Genomic DNA, 20,983 nt, shown 5'->3' on the forward strand with positions numbered 1-20,983 from the left:
GGATTTATAGAATTTATGAACATATGAATGCACACAAAAAATTTGGATAAGCTCTAATTTGCAGAAAAACTCTTATGTTGGTCTTTCATATAGCTAGGAATATTTAGTTCATCATATTATATTTTACCTCGTATAGGTTGGATATGATTTTCTGGGCCTCATACTGTTCAGTCTTCAGTTTTAGTGATGTTTCGTTCAACTGATTTTTAAGCTAAAAGTAAAAACAAGATAGCATGTTGATAAGATCCTATTTGCTGGATTGCCACCTATTCTCCCCAAACCACTGTTCTCTTCACAAAGGATGTTTCTGCTAGGGTGAAGGAACTTAAAAGGTACCTCACCTTCAAAAATGAGAAGCACTAAGAGGCTAATCAGTTGGTTATTCAGATTGCAAAAAAAAATCACAACTGAATTTGAACTGATCCACATTTTAATATCTTTTTATACTTTAAACAACACTTTCTGAATTGCAAGCAACACTGGGAACAATGTCTGATTCTTTTTTTTCCCCCCAATTTAAGATTAAAAATACTAAATAATTTTACCACTTCTTTCTTGACCGATAGAAACAAAATCAGCACAGACTAGCAGGATAATAGAAACAGGAGCCTTTCTGCTGTGTAATAATGTATTAACAATTTACCCTTTTGGGAAGGGGAATAACCCTTCTCATAAGGGTTTAATAGGTAACATTTATAATAAGTTATTGTGGCAGTACGCCATTAGGCAGGTGAACCGGCCCCCCTTGTCACGTACGTGGCGGGGCAGCCGGCCAAAATGGCGCCTTCGGGGGTTTCTTCCCAACCTCTGCACCGGTCTCAGAACCCTGCGCTTGGGGAGCCACGTGACGCTCCGGTGACATCAGAGCCCCCCCAGCGCGGTTCTCAGCCAGGTCCGGGCTGGGAGTACAAGACCAGCCAGGCAGCCTGCAATAAATCAGTTTTTGCTCACTGAACTCAACCCGTCTGGTTGTGCAATCCTTCAGTTAGCAATGTAGCTGCCACCACATTATTAAGATTACAAATCAAATTTATTGAAAGAAAAGTTTGTTATTACAATCAGATTAAAGTACTATTATTGGGATGGTCACTCTTATCTATTACAAAATGAACATTTGTACCTTTTTCAAGCTTTACCAATTTTCATTCCCAATTTTTTAAAAACTCATTACATTTGTTTATTTCTTCATATGGCAAGGAAAACAACCCCATACAAATAAAGTCCATTTTCAAAAGACCAAAAGGAATGGGGGATTATCATTTCCAAATTTTAGATTTTATTACTTGGCAATTAATATACATAATCTACTCATTATTATTTTGATAAATTAGTGACTCACCCTTGGGTAGAAATGGAACTGAATTTTTCTAAAAAAAAATCAACTATGTTGTCAATTTTAGGCTTTTTACCCTTTTCCTTTTTTAAATTGACACATAATCCGATAATGAGAAATAGGTTGAGAATATGGGCTCAATTTAGAATTTTTTTTGGTTATAATAGTTTCTCTCTTGCTGGTCCCATTATCGATAACCATTTTTTTCAGCCGTCCATGTTAGACAAAGGCTTTAAGGAATGGTATAGATTAGGTATCAAAAGTTAGATATTTACAAGTTAATCATTTTATTCAGTCAAAGCTTTTAGATTTTCCTCAAATCTTGGATACAAATATTTTTGATTTACTTTTTGACTTGCAATTCGTTCAAGTATTTATAACAACCCATTGGATTTAAGATCACCCCCAATGGGATTAAGAACGATTGGGTACATGATTTGAATATTACAATTTCAGATGAAGATTGGTACTCTACTCTTAGCTAGATTATTTATTCCCCATTTTGTGCAAGGCATTGCTTATTACAATTTAAGGTGGTGCATAGAATACATATGTCCAAACTCTCTTGTTTTAATGCAGATGTTGATCCACTACACAATAAGTAACATTTCTGAAGCTTCATTGATTCATATGTTTTGGGAGTGCCCCAATTGAGGAAAATATTTTCCAAACTTTATCAATGATTTTTAAAATTAAAATGGAACCATGCTCTTTTAATTGCTTTGTTTGATTTTTCTCACAAATCAGATATACCTCTGTGTGCAACCCAGGAGAAATTTTTAAGCTTTTATCATGTTGATAGCCATATGAGCACTTTATTAAAATGGAAAGATGACTCTACACATACGCAGTGGTTACATGATGTTATGTCCTATTCAAGTTTGGAGAAAATTAGATACAACATTAAAGATTGCAATCAAATTCTAATGACAAAACTAAAATGGCCTGGGAAGAAAAACTTCAGTTACATCTTCCAGAGGAATCATGGGAGAAGATTTTTGGATTAGTTAATATCTCTTTAATAAGTACTTGTCATTCTTTGATTCAGTTTAGTGGTACATCAGGCTCAGTGAAAAAACATTGGCTCCTATTTGTGATAGATTTAAATCAGAAATGGCTTCTCCAACTCTTATGTTTTGGTCATGCTCTATGTCAGACAGGTATTGGATAGATATTTTTAAGACTTTGTAAGCTATACTGGATATTAGTTTGCAATCTAACGCATTGACTGTTCTTTTTGGAACTATAGTTCCAGAAGTGGGACGAGTTCCCACTTCCACACATCGGTTCGTAGTCTTTTCTACATTTTTGGCTAGAAGAGTATTTTATTTAAATAGAAAAGATTCTAATCCACCTGCTTTGACTCAGTGGATCTCTCAAATTATGTTTAAGTTTAAAGAAAGTTAGGAGTTGTACATTTGATGCTTGTTAAATTTGAAGAGACTTGGTGACCCTTTATAAATTATTTCACCATTACTTTGAATAATTATTTTCCCTTCCAGCCTATATTTTATTTATTTTTCTCTTTGTTGAAGACCAGATGATTGATTTTTATTAATAAATTGTCAGGAGAGGCTGCCCAGCCTTTTGTTTGTTTTCTTCTTTGAAGATTTCAGTTGGAGATGAGAATGTATTCATTAATTGTGGTGTAATGCAATATGTTATATAATGAGTTTTTTCCCCTTATTATCATGTACTCCTATTCTCCTCATGTATTGTTTACCTATAATATGATTAATAAAGATTGAAAAAAGCAAGGGGAATAACACATTTAACAAAAGCAAAAATATTATTCCCATGTCCATTTAGCAAAAAAACAATTATTAGCCAGTTCTGCTTATACAGTTCTTAATTCTTATTGACATTCTAGAATTAACAATTCAAAATGTAAGTAAAGAAACTTCATTTCAATTCAGTGATATTAATCCTTGAAAAGATTTGCTAAACTCCAGTTTATTAGGAAATATCTGGATTATCTTCCTTCATATTGATGGGCTAATAATTTTATTTCAATTGTTATTAGATTGCACAGTGATTATGTGGCATTCACAGAGAACATTAAGTGTGTTAATTATTTACAATGAAAAAGTAATCAATTGTAACACAACTTCAAATGACTTAAATATATTTCATGAAATGATTCATTCTAATTAAAGGATTAAAATGCACTGGCTATTGATGTATTAATTGTAAGACAATTAGTACAAGGCAAACAAAAAAAAGCTGCAGATTAGAAAATCTAAAAGAACAGAAAATGCGAGAAAAACAATAGTTCAGACAGCATCTGCAGAAGAATGTTGCCTTATCTGCTGAGCTTTTGAAGCATTTTCTGTTGGCATAGGATACATTGTACATGATTACCCACTGTCAGTGAATCTACAGAACGTCTTTTGGAAAAAATTATGAACACTGTTATATTGATTTTCTTACCAAATTTAATTCTTCATTCTGCTTTATTGCTTCAGCACAAGAATCAAGTTTTTTCTGTAATTCAGTCAACAGAACTTTGAGCTGAAATGAAGTTTAAAACCCAATTTAATCCATTCATGGATGGTTGCATAAATATTTAAATTAGGCTAATGTATTGTTGCAGTTTTAAGATTTAATTGTTGTGTGATGGAAATTAAACATCAACTTTTTGAAAAGCACAAGACAGCCAGCTTGGTAAATGGTTAGGGGAAAACAGAAGAAATTAGAACATTAAGATTGCCAACTAAAAGACTCACTTCTCTGACTTCAGTTACACAAGTGGCTCTCTCCATTTCCACCCTTTCCAACTCAGATGCAAGATGATTGTTCTGTTTCCTGAACTGCAAGGATTATATTGGTTTTAGTATCAACAATATAGAGAACAAATCCAGATTTTTAGAGTCACTTACTTATCTGAACAGTTAACAAATAAGTTAATACCAATTAACACTCTTGCAGTTGTTAAATTCACAGTGGACCTGCTCTGACAATCAGAATTATTAAGAAGTGCAAAATGATGATGAACACGAACTATGTGACATTACTGAGCACAAGGAACTAAATTACCTTTGCCATTAACCTGGAGTCCTTCTACTTTCAAAACAATTTCATAACACTCCTAGGTGGTTGATCATAATCAATTTCCCTATCCAATCAGTAATTCCATAAATTCCACTTCATGTAAACTAAGCGTTGCATTATCCCTTTCCTTTCAGAGAGAAACAAGTGTAGAACATTTGTCATCTAGTCCACTACATGTAAATGTTGTGATTGGAACCTCTACTTTTTGATGTACAAAAAACTTCAATGCAAACTAAAATGCCACATTGTTTAAATAATGCAATCTAAGCTTTGCTGCAGCATCCAATGAAGATTTTCGAAGGAAATACCCCACATCGACCAAGGGATTTACAGCATTAGCTTCGCCTTTTATGATGTCGCCTGCTGTCACTCATAATTTTCAAAATGAGTCCTCATTCCAATAGCCATGACAGCATGCAAACTGAGCACCCTTTCACAATGAAGAATGCAGAGGCTAACAAGGGAGAACCACAGTTACAGGAATATAAATGCAGAGACTGAATAAGTTTTAAAAAATATTAAGTCAAGAGGATTTTGAAATGTGTGATAGTGTTCCAATGCACTGATATCAATAGAATTCTTTTACTGCTGCAATTTGACAAGCAGTAATTAAAAAATGCAACCTTTGTACTAAAACATGAATATTTTAGAGGATTTTTTAAATTACCAAAACTTTTATTTTAGTTTTAGAGTCCTGTCAAATTATGCATGTACAAAAATCTCAATTTGTTATCATTTTCATTGTGTAATGACAGAAACGAGAGCTGCATTTCCCAGCATTACTACTTTAACATCCACAGTGTTATAACCTGATGAATCAGTACTGAAATGCATTTGGTTTTCTTTATAATGTATCTTTTTGCTTCTTCTTTGGCTTGGCTTCGCGGACGAAGATTTATGGAGGGAGTAAATGTCCACGTCAGCTGCAGGCTCGTTTGTGGCTGAGAAGTCCGATGCGGGACAGGCAGACACGGTTGCAGTGGCTGCAGGGGAAAATTGGTTGGTTGGGGTTGGGTGTTGGGTTTTTCCTCCTTTGCCTTTTGTCAGTGAGGTGGGCTCTGTGGTCTTCTTTAAAGGAGGTTGCTGCCCGCCGAACTGTGAGGCGCCAAGATGCACGGTTTGAGGCGATATCAGCTCACTGGCGGTGGTCAATGTGACAGGCACCAAGAGATTTCTTTAAGCAGTCCTTGTACTTCTTCTTTGGTGCACCTCTGTCTCAGTGGCCAGTGGAGAGCTCGCCATAGAACACGATCTTGGGAAGGCGATGGTCCTCCATTCTGGAGACGTGACCCACCCAGCGCAGCTGGATCTTCAGCAGCGTGGACTCGATGCTGTCGACCTCTGCCATCTCGAATACCTTGACGTTAGGATGGAGTGGAGACAACGCTGGTGGAAGCGTTCTAGGAGCCATGATTCGGAGCCGAACAGGAGTATGGGTATGACAACGGCTCTGTATACGCTTATCTTTGTGAGGTTTTTCAGTTGGTTGTTTTTCCAGACTCTTTTGTGTAGTCTTCCAAAGGCGCTCTTTGCCTTGGCGAGTCTGTTGTCTATCTCGTTGTCGATCCTTGCATCTGATGAAATGGTGCAGCCGAGATAGGTAAACTGGTTGACCGTTTTGAGTTTTGTGTGTCTGATAGAGATGTAGGGGGGGCTGGTAGTCATGGTGGGGAGCTGGCTGATGGAGGACCTCAGTTTTCTTCAGGCTGACTTCCAGGCCAAACATTTTGGCAGTTTCCGCAAAACAGGACGTCAAGCGCTGAAGAGCTGGCTCTGAATGGGCAACAAAAGCGGCATCGTCTGCAAAGAGTAGTTCACGGACAAGTTTCTCTTGTGTCTTGGTGTGAGCAGATTGAAGAGACTGCCATCCGTGCGGTACCGGATGTAAACAGCGTCTTCATTGTTGAGGTCTTTCATGGCTTGGTTCAGCATCATGCTGAAGAAGATTGAAAAGAGGGTTGGTGCGAGAACACAGCCTTGCTTCACGCCATTGTTAATGGAGAAGGGTTCAGAGAGCTCATTTCTGTATCTGACCCGACCTTGTTGGTTTTCATGCAGTTGGATAACCATGTTGAGGAACTTTGGGGGGCATCCGATGCGCTCTAGTATTTGCCAAAGCCCTTTCCTGCTCACGGTGTCGAAGGCTTTGGTGAGGTCACTGACTAAATAACATATAATGAATTGAAAGGTAGAAATTGATATAATAGTCAAGGAGGTTTTTAAAAAAAACCCCGCGATATTGCCATAAGGAAGACCTAGTATTAAGATGGCTTTGGATGTTTATGCTGAACCAAACAAAGTTGGCATTATTACAGGAGCAAAAGAGGTGGGGATGTGTAACACAGTGTTGGTGTCTAGTGCCACGTATAACATTATGTTTTGACGGCATGTTAGACCCACTTCTCTCTCCTCCCCCCCCCCCCCCCCAAAATGACTCAAAAATATTCCCTCGGTCTTGAATGTGAAGTTGAAATTAGGCTGATAATGGTGAGTATCGCCGACAGTGATCGTCGTTGCTGCGTGGCTCACTAGAATCACCACTATCATTGGGGTCTGGTGGTGACCCACCCTCTGTCCCCGCACTGGTCATTGTGATGTTGAGAAAGTGTCAGGTTCAAGAGAGACGAATATGAACATAAGGGTTTGCAATCAAATGTTACTTTTATTAACACACAAAATCATAGCAGGAATAAAACACACATGCACACAATTTGATTAAACAGACACACAATTTATAAAAGAGTGTGGAAAAAAGAGCAGTGGCTTTCAAACTTTCTTTCCACTCACGTACCACCTTAAGTAAGCCCTCTGCCATAGGTACTCTGTGATTGGTGGGGTGAGGGGAGGTTGAGAACCACTGCTCTAGACCCAATTATTACCGAAAATTTTTGCTTGAGAAAAATTGTCATTCGCCCATTTAGAGTTATGAAACAGTCAATTAGGTACAATTAAGAGTGGTTTTCAAACTTTATTTTCCCCCATTCACATACCACCTTAAGTATCCCTTACTAATCACTGCTATCTGTTGGTGGGGGATGGGGTGCAGGACGATGGGCTTCAGACAGTTCAAACTGAGGACAAACCCACAGACCAGCTTGCTCACAGCACAAGGTGACTGGAGATACCTGGGGACAGCTGAGAGCAAGGCAGTGGGATCAGTGTGGCAGCTGGTCTTTTATCACCATGTCACTTCCTAACACTAATCTCTCCTTTTATATCTAAATGTCTGTCTGTAACTGAGCATTCACATCCTCCTTCTGTAGAGTTCCAGATTCAGTACCCTTTGATACATACCTTTTATCTTATTCATGAATGATCAAGCCCTATTTTGAAAGACCAACAGTTACCCTTCATCAGTCCTGTCAAAACCATGAATTAGGTACTTATGAATTAAATCATCTCTCATTATCCTCCCAGCGACACATCAGTGCTTCTTCACCCACCTAATGAAACAGAGTCTAGTAAAGGATGCACTATTTCACCACCAGCTCATTTCAAACTTCTGCATTTGTGGGAGCTTGCATAGACATCTGAGATGGGCTAAATACCAAGTGCCTGACAGGCAGGTGTTTGTTGTGAACCAGATCTGCCAGATTTACTTGTTTTTTTTAACCTTTGCTGCATAACTGCAGGCCGCCAGGAGAGAGGAGGACACTGGTTTTATTATTAGAATGATTTTTCCTGTTGTGCTATTGCATGTTTTGTCCATAATTACACTTTAAAAAAAGTGATACACATTCTTACCCCAGTTGGTCCCAGAATGCCCTTTTACACAGACGGCATTCCGGTGCTGTTAAAAAGCTGCGAATATCCCAGAATGAAGTGGGTATGTAAAAGGCACCAAGGAATAAAGTAGTATCATGAATCATCCCTTGCATCCACTTTTAATCATTGAAACTTTAATCTCCTAAATCTTTAATTTAACTGCAGTAACTATCATTTTTTTTTTAAATTGCAAGTACCAAATCCAAAATAAAACCAGGAAAGAATCACTGTGCAGAGTCATCTATCTGTATATATAAAGCCAGAATGTTAAAGTATTTTGTGATTGGCCTTCTGTGCATTTTAAGTATTTTCTCATCAAACCTTCCCAGTTCAATAGAAAGTGCAAATAAGAACTAATCTACACATTTAAACAGAGTTCCTTGAATTCAGCAGTTTTCCCCTAGCTCTTCAATCACATCAACATGGTTTGACCACGATACTGGTTGAATAAAATAATTTTTTAGAAATTTTGCCATTAACCATTCCTTTGCATTATTCGAGCCCAATTACAATACCTTTGCGAAATAAAAGACAAATCTTAGCCACCTAACATTTCTCCCTATCGCTAAACTTTTCTCTTCTTTGGCTTGGCTTCGCGGACGAAGATTTATGGAGGGGGTAAATGTCCACGTCAGCTGCAGGCTCGTTTGTGGCTGACCAGTCCGATGCGGGACAGGCAGACACGGTTGCAGGGGAAAATTGGTTGGTTGGGGTTGGGTGTTGGGTTTTTCCTCCCTTGCCTTTTGTCAGTGAGGTGGGCTCTGCGGTCTTCTTCAAAGGAGGTTGCTGCCCGCCAAACTGTGAGGCGCCAAGATGCACGGTTTGAGGCGATATCAGCCCACTGGCGGTGGTCAATGTGGCAGGCACCAAGAGATTTCTTTAGGCAGTCCTTGTACCTTTTCTTTGGTGACCCTCTGTCACGGTGGCCAGTGGAGAGCTCGCCATATAACACGATCTTGGGAAGGCGATGGTCCTCCATTCTGGAGACGTGACCCACCCAGCGCAGCTGGATCTTCAGCAGCGTGGACTCGATGCTGTCGGCCTCTGCCATCTCGAGTACTTCGACGTTAGGGATGAAAGCGCTCCAATGAATGTTGAGGATGGAGCAAAGACATCGCTGGTGGAAGCGTTCTAGGAGCCGTAGGTGATGCCGGTAGAGGACCCATGATTCGGAGCCGAACAGGAGTGTGGGTATGACAACGGCTCTGTATACGCTTATCTTTGTGAGGTTTTTCAGTTGGTTGTTTTTCCAGACTCTTTTGTGTAGTCTTCCAAAGGCGCTATTTGCCTTGGCGAGTCTGTTGTCTATCTCGTTGTCGATCCTTGCATCTTTACCCATTAAGAAAAATACAAGAATCCAACCCCAACAGATTTCTCAGAAATATTCTATTTCCCTTCATTGTCCTGTGCATTGGCAACTTCCAATTTCAATCTCTGTAGAATGCCATCATATCACTCTGCCTCTAACCCTTTTGCCTCTCAGGACTTCAGGTGTATTTTCATAAAATGTGTTGTTTTGCAGGAACAGTATGGTGCCAGCAAGATGCAAACAAAATCCATCTTCCTCCATCCAGTTTCCTTCAAAACACATATCCTTGGTCACTCATTCAATTTTAACCCATGACAAAACTGCTTATTGTCCATTGTTGAATCACAGAGAAAGCTCTGGTTCAATAATGGTTCCCTTCCTTTCATTTCTAACTCAACATCTAATCATCTCTCTTCAAATGACACTTTGATTGAATTATCCTCACAATCAATACACCAAGATACATGCAGGTACTATTTATGGAACATATGATTCACTTACATTTTCCGTTTCTGTGTTTTCACACTTTACTTCTTCCAGTTCTTGTTCCAACATTTGGACTGATGATTGCATCTAAAATGTACAAAACATTAAAAACTAATCTGAGGAGATAAAGTCCCTCTTATTAAGAGTCTAAGACTTGATCTTTTTTTTCCCCAGTGCTGATAAAATACGCATTTCATTTTTGTCTGATTTGGACATACTAGATGGATATTTGGAAAAACACTCCAATTGACTTTTGAATTAAATTTTATTATCTAATATTCAATTCAAGTGTAGTGTGGCAAGACAATACACATCCTGCATCTTGTGGATATTTCAGGGTCTTCTTACATCCTTAGCCATAAACACAAATATCACCTGAAAGAGCATGAGTTTTGAAAGTGGAGCAATGCCCAGCAATTATCACAAGGCTGAGAACGAAGGAGAGCAAGTTTAAGCACAAGGACAAGCAGAGAAAAACCTTAATTGTCATACAGCACAGAAACAGGAACTTAAGCCCATCATTTCAAGTGAAATGAGTGACCCCCACCCCTCCGCCCCGGATGACAAATAAGAACAGATAGTCTTGGGTGCATCATGCACTTTGATCAATACCCAACTTTAAATACTGGCAATGACAATGGTTCTCTGGGGGGGAAAAAACAGGCAGATGCAAGATATTTTGCAACCTCAATGCAACATCAAATGCCACTGAATGTTTACAGAATATTGAGGGAATAGGTTGAACAATCAGAGTTTTAATCAAAATTTGTACCAAAGACATGATGAGCCAGTATATAGATTAGAGAAAAATGATGCAAATTATTGTACAAGCCGGGTACCTGTATTAATGTTTTCTGTGATTCTTCTAGTTTCATCTTCCACTTGCCTTCCTCTTCTTCAACACTGCTTTGCAACCTCTGCAAAATTCCTTCCTGTAGACCATTTCATCAAAAGGTTTTAATTTTTTGAGGGAAAAGGCACATACAATGTTAAACTTTGATGGAAATCAACAGTGAGCTTACCGTTTCTGCAAGCACCATTTTGTACTTTTCGCATTCTAACTGCAACATTGCATGCATCTCCTCAGCTTCCTTTTCTTTTTGTTGCATGACCTAAAATTTAAGAGTGATCAATAAATAAACAACTTACACTTTTAAACAAATAAACATCTATCAAATGCCAAGTCAAACAATGGACAGTACGAGATCGGCAGAAGATAATCAGCGCAAACATTTTAAAAAGTATTATAAAAATAGAGGCAAGAAATGCAGGAGAAATTTTTTTTCAATGTGAAAAAACAAGGCAGCTATTCTCAGGTGCTCAACAGGACAAAATGAAGAGGTGCAGTAAAGAAGGGAAGCCTAGATGTTAGAGATAGAGAGGAGAGGTTGTGACATATTGCAAGAGTAGATAATCCGTGGTTGTAGGTGGTTAAGATGGAAAGGAGATGTAATATGAAAAGTTGGAGAAATTAAATGCTCCTTAATGATAAAGAGAATGAACAATGCAAATCACTGTCAATGTGCTCTGAATATGATTTATTGGTCACAAATGAAAACTAAGAGATGGACTAAAGGATAAGGCAGCTAATATTTAAATGATGCCCATGCCAAGTATTATAAGAAATTAAGTGAATATCAGTAGATTTTAATACCTGTGTAAAAATGCAAATCATCCAACTTCACTTACACCAATAAATTTTCTCAAATCCTTATTTCTCTAATCCTTTATACTAAGGTACTAATAAAGAATGGAACGTTACTTCCATGTAGTTGCTGAGGACAGATTAAGTTTCCATTCGTGCACTTTTGCAACATGGTGCAGCTTAATTTCTCCTCCCTTATCAAGGGTGACAAGTTTTTGAATAATTAGAATTGGCATAATGAAATGACACCCATTGAAGGTCAGTTCAAGTCAAATACCAATACTGATCTGGGAGCCAGCCAACTGCACCCGCCAGCAATTGGGCCCTCGCTCCAGGTGGATTATTTGAGGACTGCAATGTCTTAGGCTGGAGACTTTAAATGAATTTGGTTTATTTGTAGATGTAAATTATGTTAAAATCCAGCATATTCTTTAAGGTAAAGTGTGAAATTTTCCCGCCTCCTCGAACTCTGTTCAACAAAAAAAAACACTGGTGTTTCAACCCCTTCCTTTTTGTAGAGCTTTGATGCACATATAATGCAGCCTTCATTACAAAGGTATTCTAGACATGAATAAAACAAAAGTTTCTTCACTTTCTCCATATTTCCAGATCTGTCAACTTAAGTGGTCTTTGCAAATTTAACCCATCATTAAGTTATATACAGTATGGAAACAAAATTTTAAATCCACCAAGCCCATGTCAACCATCAAGAACCTTTCCAAAAAAAAAAGACACTAGGCATACCCTAACCCATTTTATTCTCCCCATATTGTCATAGACTTCCCCTTCCAAAATTTTAATCACTCATTTACTCAGGAGGAGCAATTTGGAGCGGCCAATTAACCAAAATCCATGTTTTTGGGATGCAAGAAGAAACTCACAATCACAGGGAAAAGATACAAATTCTACACCAAAATCAGAGCTAAAATTTCATATTCTTGACATAAAGTCATGATCCACTTAGATCAGAAGAGATTTGGAATGATCAATTTAAAAGCAATGGATTCAGAATGGGAACTAATTTAAGTACAATGAAAGAGAGTAATGGTTCTCCTTCAAAACAGTTTTCACTTCATCAGTGCTACACACTTTAAGAATATATAACCACAAGAGCAAAACAGGCAAGCTGAATGGAGGGAGGGGGTGAAATTCTGCAGACTGTTATTGAATAGCTACGTTATTAAATGGTAGAGCAGCCACAAGGGGCCAAATAGTTTACCCTATTTAAATATTATAAAATATAGCCTCACTCCAGTTTTTAAAAAAATCAATACTTCAACGGCAATGGAATATCATTTGTTCACTGTCAGGATTATTCTCACTAAAAAATATACAATCTACATTTGGGGATCAATATAGAAAATGATTCATTTTCACTAGCTTAAATTTGTTAACAATTCCAAGAAGAAAACAAAAAGCAGAAACTAGTCTCCACTAGCCTCAACTGTTCTACATCTACGAGGGGTAGTTCTGGATGATCACCACACAAAGTGTTACTTTGATTTGATGACTGAAAACACATTTAATAGTGCTGTAGAATCAGCACTGGAAGGGAATTAAAACAAATCTTTAAATATAATGAAGTTCTTTCATATATAATGACAATTTTCTTCTTTTTTTTGGGTCGCCAAACTAGAGGAAAGGTACCAATAAATTTAATTGCCATTTCGACCCACAAGTCTGTACCGCCCAATTTACATCCCATTAACTTACACTCCCAGAATGTTTTGAACTGTGGGAGGAAACCTGAGCCCCCAGAGAAAACCCACAAACACTGGGAGAACGTACAAACTCCTTATAGATAGCATGGGATTTGAACCCTAGTCCGATCCCAATTGCTGGCACCGTACAGGCATTGTGCTAACTGTCCTGCCCAATGAAATTGAAAGAGTGCAGAGAAGATTTACTAGGATGGTCCTGAGACTTGAAGAACTGAGTTACAGGGAAAGGTTAAACAGATTAGGCCTTTATTCCCTGGAGCATAGAAGAATGAGGAGAGATTTGATAAAGATAAACAAAATTGATAGCTCAGTGGTTAGAACACGGGTCTTGAAAACCTGAGTTCGATCCTCGCTAGGGCCTCATCCCTGTGAGGGACACTGGACAAAGTGGTGACTCTTTCTTTCTTTTGGTATGTTACATTCCAAATGAAGAATTAAGTCAACCTTTACCTTTATTTTATGATGGGTATAGATAGAGTAAATGCAAGTAGGTTTTTTCCCCCACTGAGGTTAGGTGAGATGCAAACCAGAAGACATTATGTTAAGGGTGAAAGGTTAGAAGTTTAGGGGGAACATTAGGGAGAATTTCTTCACTCAAGTCATAGAATGAGCAGCCAAATGAAGTGATGAATGCGGGCTCAATTTAACAATTAGGAAAAATTTGGATAGGAGAGTGTATGGAGGAATATGGACCGGGCGCAAGTCAGTGGAACTAAGCAGAATAATAGCTTAGCACAAACTAGAAAGGCTCAAGGGTCTGTTTTTCTGTGCTGTAATGTTCTTTGTGTAATACCTCTAAACACATTAAAATCTGCATTATTGAGGCTGGTGTTTACTAGCAATTTCTCATGCCACATGTTATCTTTTCCAAACAATTTCTATCAGAAATTTATTTTCAATAGCAAGGTGGTGAAGAATAAATCAACACACACACACAAATTAATGAGGAATATGCATCTTGCAAAATAGTTTAAGCTTGGCCAAAATATAGCTTTTATATACACAAACCTTTGATTGCTCTGTTAGCAGTGAAGATAAAGCCTCTTGTGCTGCATTCTCAAACTCCTGTAGCCAATCTGGATAATCCTACAAGTAGAAAGAGCAGTTATCTTTAATTTTTTTAAAATGAGAACAATTATAATTGTTTAAATGTTTTGAACATTAGGAACGAAAGCTGATAATACTATGAAAGTATCAGCATTTCATATGGGGGGGGGGGAAGGAAAAAAAGCATTTTCTTATCAAATAATCATAGTGTTGAGGTTAATTGGTAGAGATCCACATAAATTATCACTATCCATTTAACAGGCAAGTTGCTTTAAAGTAATTAAATGAAGAATAGTTACCAAAGGAGATGATACTGACACATCAGGAAAGAGTCTTTTTAGAACATCTTTAGCTTGAGATTGTATGACAACCACTTGCTGATTATTCTCCTGTTTCAAGAAACAAATAAATAATTCAGGTTTACAATCTAATTATTAGACTGTAAAAGGTTAAATTCTATCCATGAAATAGCCAGGTGGCAAGCAAGCAAACAGTGGCACAGCACAGTGGTATACCAACTTGCTTTGCCTAGGGATGGGTAGTGATTTGCCCCTGATTATTCCATTATTCTCAACAATGCACTGAGGAGGTATTCTTGCAGTGAAAGATGGGGAAGGAAATGAACAAAACTTCCTTCATATCCCTCCTCATAGCAGTAACAGAGGAATGTCTGGGCATGGATCTGGAGGATGGCTGTCTATGTGAAGTTGGGGAAGGAGGGGTAAAAATGAAAGAGAGTGGGAGAAAGAAAGTAAAGGAAGAATAGGAGCAAGAGAGTAGCAAATGATATTGGCAAGCTAAAGCAGCAAGACAATCTTTCACTTAAAAATTTAAAACAAGACCAATAAAACAGGCATGCATGAATTAATTCATCTAAAAAAGGGCACAACAAGCAGAGTGCAGAAAGGTTAGATGCTAGTGTCTTTACATTTAAAGTTATTTCCATTTTCAGACTGCAGCAGAGATTATCTACTGTTTAAAAAATATCACATTATTACAACCTTGGCTGTCTTGTTCACTTTGTCCTGCAACATTTTTTCAGTTGATGTCAATGCTTCCATTGCTTTCCAGTTTTTCTCTCGAAGCTCCTAATTATTTTTTAGAAAGAACTATTTCAGTTCAGCCAAAAGATTTTGTAAATTATTAGATTTTTATTAAAAGGTGGGATTAACAAAGGAAAATTTAAAGTGCAAATCATTAAATGCTTATCGAGCACTTTGTTCCATTTACAAATGAACCGTGGGGGGGAGGGGGGGCATGAGGAGGTAAAAGCAAAAATGTTCACGTGTTGTTGAAAAAAGGCTGATGGCAAAACAAAAGGTTTTTTTTTTACAAATTTTTGTTGGACAAGACAGAGGTCTGCAGTGCAGAACAAGAAAACAATGTAAAATTGCAAATGCTAGAATTACATAACTGCATTTCATCCACTTTTCAGAAACTGACCTATGCATTTCTAACATTGCAGTTTTATTACATGAAGAGAGGTGAATCACCCACAGTAATTAAGTTAGAAAAAGTACCGAAAAGTTATAGACTGGCACTAAAATGCCTTATTAAGGAATCAGCTGAATGCTTTACTGAAGAAAGACAAATTGTAAAACAGGGACTTCTTTCACGATCAGCAAAGTTCATCCATAAGTTGATGGAAACTTGGGAAATCACTAAATTCATCAAATGATTTAATATGGCAGTGAGAAAGCAATCTCACAAATTTTATTTCCATTTCTCCTCATGATATCTACTATTTGGTGATAAATGATTTCCATGGAATAAGAACCACCTGATCCTGTTACTTCACTCTTCAACTATTCATCATTTTGTTACATAAATTCATCACATCATCAATACATAATCCTCAGGGGCTGCCAAAATAATCCTGACAAATGTGCAAATTTTAAAAATATTTCTTGCAATTTTCTTTGCATTTTTCTTTTGTACCTCTTACAGCTTGCCATGTCTTTCCCAGTCCCAACTAATTGTAATACAATGATTTTATCTTTATTTTATGCTGCCATATTTCTTGAATCCTCCATCATTTTCTTTGAACCATTAGATTTCTTGTTCCTGAATCAGATTCCTTTCAGTAAACAACTTTGAGCGCTCTCCTCCAGCATCATGGATCAGCAAATTTACCTAGTTTACTTCCACTGTCTTCATGTCATCAAATAGAAGTCAGTATGGCCCAAAACTCAGAACCTGCAAGCATTTCTTACTTTCAAATGCTATAAATGTGTGAATGGTGCCTCATTGAGCTACTGCCTCAAGACCCACTAACCTAGATTCAATCCCAACCTCCGGCTTGGTCTTTGCACATTCTCCCCGAGTCCACAAGGGTTTCTCCTCAGTATTCCCATTTCCTTCCGCATCCCAAAATGCAAGATGGTAGGATAATAGGCTATTATAAAATACCTATGTAGGTATGTTGATGGGAATGAGTGGAGGCTAAGAAGGGATTATTGCTATATAATATGGGTGCTTGATGGTTGGCACAGACTCAGTGATCCAAAGGGCCTGTTTCTATACTGTATACATCTGCACCAGGGTCAACAACTCTACATCAAAATACTGTACAATCATGCTGCAGATTCCATTAGTTAAGTGTTAATGCATTGAGCTCTTAAAACCTGGTGAAAATGCAAAATTTAATATCACCTTCTTCCTTGTTTATTCTCAGAGCTACTGTTACTGAAAGTCATCATGAACACATCTTGGAAAATTACTACCTTTCAAACATGAATACAAATTTGAACAAGAAATTCTAAAAGTTAAAATTCAAATTCTCTTAAGAACATTTGAGCCATTTGTAATAGTTTTACTCAAGATTGACAAACATCTGCACATGCACACCAGAAAGAAGAATGCAGGTTTAAACTGGTTAAGAGGATCAATTTTACTATATTCACAAAGCACTCATTAATTCAATGATTTTCTAAATAGAATAAAAAATTATAGTTACACACAAAGCTAAATTTATTACAACTCAATATTCATGATAATTTAAAAATTAGAGTTATGTCTCAAAAAGGAGCTACCTGCCACTGAAAGGTTAGGATGAAGTGTCAGACATTTATTTGAATTGCCAAACACCAAGCTTTTTTTCTTGGAGGTAATCTCATGGTGCAGCATTAAAGGATTGTACACAAAGCAGATGTTCAGCAGTTGAATTTTGAGCAACTACAGATGGGTTGAAGCTTTTTAAAAAACAACAAACAGCACCAAGAATTTGGTTCCAGAATACCGAAGGGTGCAAACACAAACCATCAGTATTATTTTACACTCCAAGCAGTGGTTCAGGAAATATCTCAGCCAAACTAGCAATTCTAAAACTGTGTTTCCCAAAGAGCCACCACTGAAAATTTATTCTCTTACATCGAATAGAATTAAAACAAGATTTTAAAATGTACATTTGTTTCATTGCTGGAATTTTTCTTTGAAGAACATTTCTGAACTCAAATGGGTGGTGACTGCTATTTTTGGAATTATAGTTCCAGGGGTAGATTGGTCCCATCGCTGCACTTATTACACTGTTGGCCAGAAGAGCCTTTTTATTTAAAATGAAAGATCCTAATTCACTTTCTTTAATGCAATGATTCCCTCAAGTTATGTCATGTTTAAGTTTAGAAAAAATTAGAAGCTGCACTTTTGATACCACTGTTCGGTTTGAAGAGACTTGGCATCCTTTTATAAACTATTTTCATATGAGTTAATTTGTATTTTGACTTTATCTTCCAGACTGTTCTGGATTTTTTTTTAATTGGCAAGGACCAGATAAATAGTTAGTACTGATATATTGTAGAGAACTCTCAGTTTAGGCTGACCAGCATTTTTTTTTTTGTTTATTTTGATTGGTTAGATGGGGTTTTCATAATAATTCTTTTTTGTCTTTTTTGAATATCCCAAATTGAAGAGAAAGGGGCAATATTGTTCAATATAAAAATTGAATAGGTTGAATCAGACATCAGATCAATATTTCAGATGTGGTGAGGAAATAGGATCTATTTTTAAAAAAAAACACATTCAACTTGATCCTGTTACAGGTGTTAAATATCCATAAAATCCAGATTTATTTTTATAAGGAAATATTGAAGGAACAAGAACCAAATTAAAATTGTCAATATACCAATTTGAGTTTGTTAAAATTGCATAAGCAGTGGCAAGAAAATGTACTGTAGTTACTTGGAAATCAGATTCCATTTGAGTATGGCACAATGGAATGCAGAAATTCAAAGTTGTACCCCTTTAGAAAAAAAATTACATATAATTTAAGAAATAAATATGCTGTGTTTATACAAATTTGGCACCCGTATACCCAAACATTAGGTTTAAATTTATAACATTGGGCTTCATGTACCTCTGAACCCATGTGCAATCCTGAAAGGATTTTTTTTTCCTTCTAAATAACTATATTTTATTCTCATACTGATTATTCGGAGGGTGAGGGGGGGGGAATTTGGGGGAGGGGGCTATATACTGTCATGTAGTTTTAGATTGTTATTTGTTTGTATTTTGTATTAATATATTGAATTTGATTAAAAGTTGGGAAAAATTTTAAATATTTTTTTAAATTGTTCAATATGTTATACGTTGTATTGATGTTTGTTTTTACTCTTCGATTCTGTATTCTATTCTCCTCCTGTATTGCTTACTATAATATGTTCAATAAAAAGATTGAAAAAGGAAAAGGACGACACAGTTAGCGTAGTAGTTGGCACCACACTGTTACAGCATCAGTGACCAGGGTTTGTACATTTTCCCCATGTCTGTGTGGCTTTCCTCTGGGTGCTCCAGTTTCCTCTCACTCTTCAAAATGTAATGGGGTTGGGTGTCATTGGGCAGCACAGGATCATGGGCCAAAAGGGCCTGTTACCGTGTTGGATGCCTGAATCTTAAATACTTTGTAACATAAAATTTCCCGTCTGAAAAAGTCTAGCTGCAGCAGGACTAAACTTGCAGCTCGTCTCCCTTCATTCTACAATATAGAAATATTCCAAAACCCAAATTTGGAATCTTCTACCTAATGGCTTCATCATCTTCTCAAGAGGAAAGTTAAATCCATTTTCTCAACACACAAAGCCAAAATCAATTTAGTCAAAAAATTCTGAATGATAATGGAAGTTCTGAGGAGTACACAAATATATTTGTACTTTTTTAAAAAAAAAACTCCTATTGCAAACCATGAAAGTGAAGCTTGGAAATATTGCAATAAAATATTAATTAAATTATACTTGCATTGTTTTTTATTCGCTGCTGATTAACAGCTGCTTTTAGTGACTCAGTTTCTCGGTGTAAAGAATCAATTTCTTGGTCTTTTTCTGAAAGTCTAATAATAAAAATATGAACAGAAAATTTTGAAAATGGTTATATTATTTGTCACAAATGCTTAACAGTAATAATTTTATTTTTGGCAACATAGTTATTGAATGAAGGACCCCAACATGTAATTTCTTTTATGCAAGCCTTGGATGGATGGAAGTGGGAATGTACAACAATCCAAGGAAAAATAGTTCCATCTACAGTGATAAATACAAAAAAAATGCATTCATTTAAAATTAGATAAGACAACTGATAGTAGCACAATGGGTTCTTTTGGATGGATGCCAATATATTTTTTAAAACTCTTGACCTTCTCCCACTTCATTGTAGAAAAGACCGTTTTATGCTTCACCTACGGTAGGTATATCCTGAAGAGGGTTAATTTAAGTCTGAAGAGAAGAGCTGCTTTTTAAAGGGTTTTGGAGGTAAATAAGCATCACAAATATTTGCTGAAATACCAAATTACTCAATGAGCCGTTAACATGAATAATATATCCTTTAGTGAAAGTTGCCAAGCAGTTAAACGTGCTTCAGTGGCACAATTCTTCAAACGTTTCTCTGAAGCTGATAAATTAGGAGATTTCAATTTCTCATCAGCCAATAGTTGATAGATTGATGCTTTAAAATCAGCATTGTCGGATGACAAATTGGTTATTTGTCTGATCATTCCAAATTAAAAATGTAGAAAGTAAGGATTTTGTAACAGTAAAATTAAAAGCGTGTTTCCATATTCACTTACACGGTCAGCAGTACTTCACTCTTGAGCAATGAGGAGTCCTGAGTCAAAAGAATCAAATATAAAATGCAATCTTGAATTTATTGTATTAAGGCATGTAAGGCACTACTACAGAAAGATTCCTGGCATATTGACCTAAATCATATTTACTACTTCCCTTCTGTCTAACCTGACCGTCAGATTTTCAAAAGAATTTGAGCAAATTTGTAATTTTTTTTTTAAAATATCATAAACTCCACTTGACCAACTTACAAAATGTAGGAGTTGAATTCAGCCAGACAACCCATCAAGTCCACTCTGCCATTCATATCATGATTGATGGATTTTTCACCTCAACTCCATTCTCCTGCCTTCTCCCCATAGTCTCTAACACCCTTATTATTCAAGAACACATCAACCAATCGCTCCTGAGATATTAACCCTCTCATCACTGAGATGATTTTCAGTACATCCTTCTTTACATTATGGGGCCCAAAACTGTTCACATTATATATAGTCAGACCAACACCTTATACAGCCTCAGCATTACATCTTTACTTTTACATTCTAGTCTTCTCGAAATGAATGCCGACTTTTT

At 36.8% G+C, this 20,983-nt stretch overlaps 1 protein-coding gene across 9 annotated transcripts in view; it reads right to left on the reverse strand.

Annotated features, from left to right (window-relative positions):
• ktn1 (kinectin 1) overlaps positions 1-20,983 on the reverse strand; it is a 223,205-nt gene that overhangs the window by 18,354 nt on the left and 183,868 nt on the right. For 6 of the 9 annotated variants that reach the window (XM_069916952.1, XM_069916953.1, XM_069916954.1 and 3 more), the window contains 11 exons: positions 20,410-20,447; positions 19,587-19,677; positions 15,359-15,445; positions 14,657-14,746; positions 14,319-14,396; positions 10,967-11,056; positions 10,784-10,876; positions 9,960-10,031; positions 4,060-4,143; positions 3,764-3,844; positions 128-211 (listed from right to left, as the gene is read on the reverse strand). In XM_069916952.1, the coding sequence (XP_069773053.1) occupies positions 128-211; positions 3,764-3,844; positions 4,060-4,143; positions 9,960-10,031; positions 10,784-10,876; positions 10,967-11,056; positions 14,319-14,396; positions 14,657-14,746; positions 15,359-15,445; positions 19,587-19,677; positions 20,410-20,447 (888 nt within the window). The remainder of the gene's footprint in view (positions 1-127; positions 212-3,763; positions 3,845-4,059; positions 4,144-9,959; positions 10,032-10,783; positions 10,877-10,966; positions 11,057-14,318; positions 14,397-14,656; positions 14,747-15,358; positions 15,446-19,586; positions 19,678-20,409; positions 20,448-20,983) is intronic. The other 3 variants (XM_069916956.1, XM_069916955.1, XM_069916957.1) reach the window with 3 other exon arrangements.

Source organism: Narcine bancroftii, chromosome 2, assembly GCF_036971445.1.
Source record: "Narcine bancroftii isolate sNarBan1 chromosome 2, sNarBan1.hap1, whole genome shotgun sequence".
Classification (NCBI taxonomy): Eukaryota; Metazoa; Chordata; class Chondrichthyes; order Torpediniformes; family Narcinidae; genus Narcine; species Narcine bancroftii.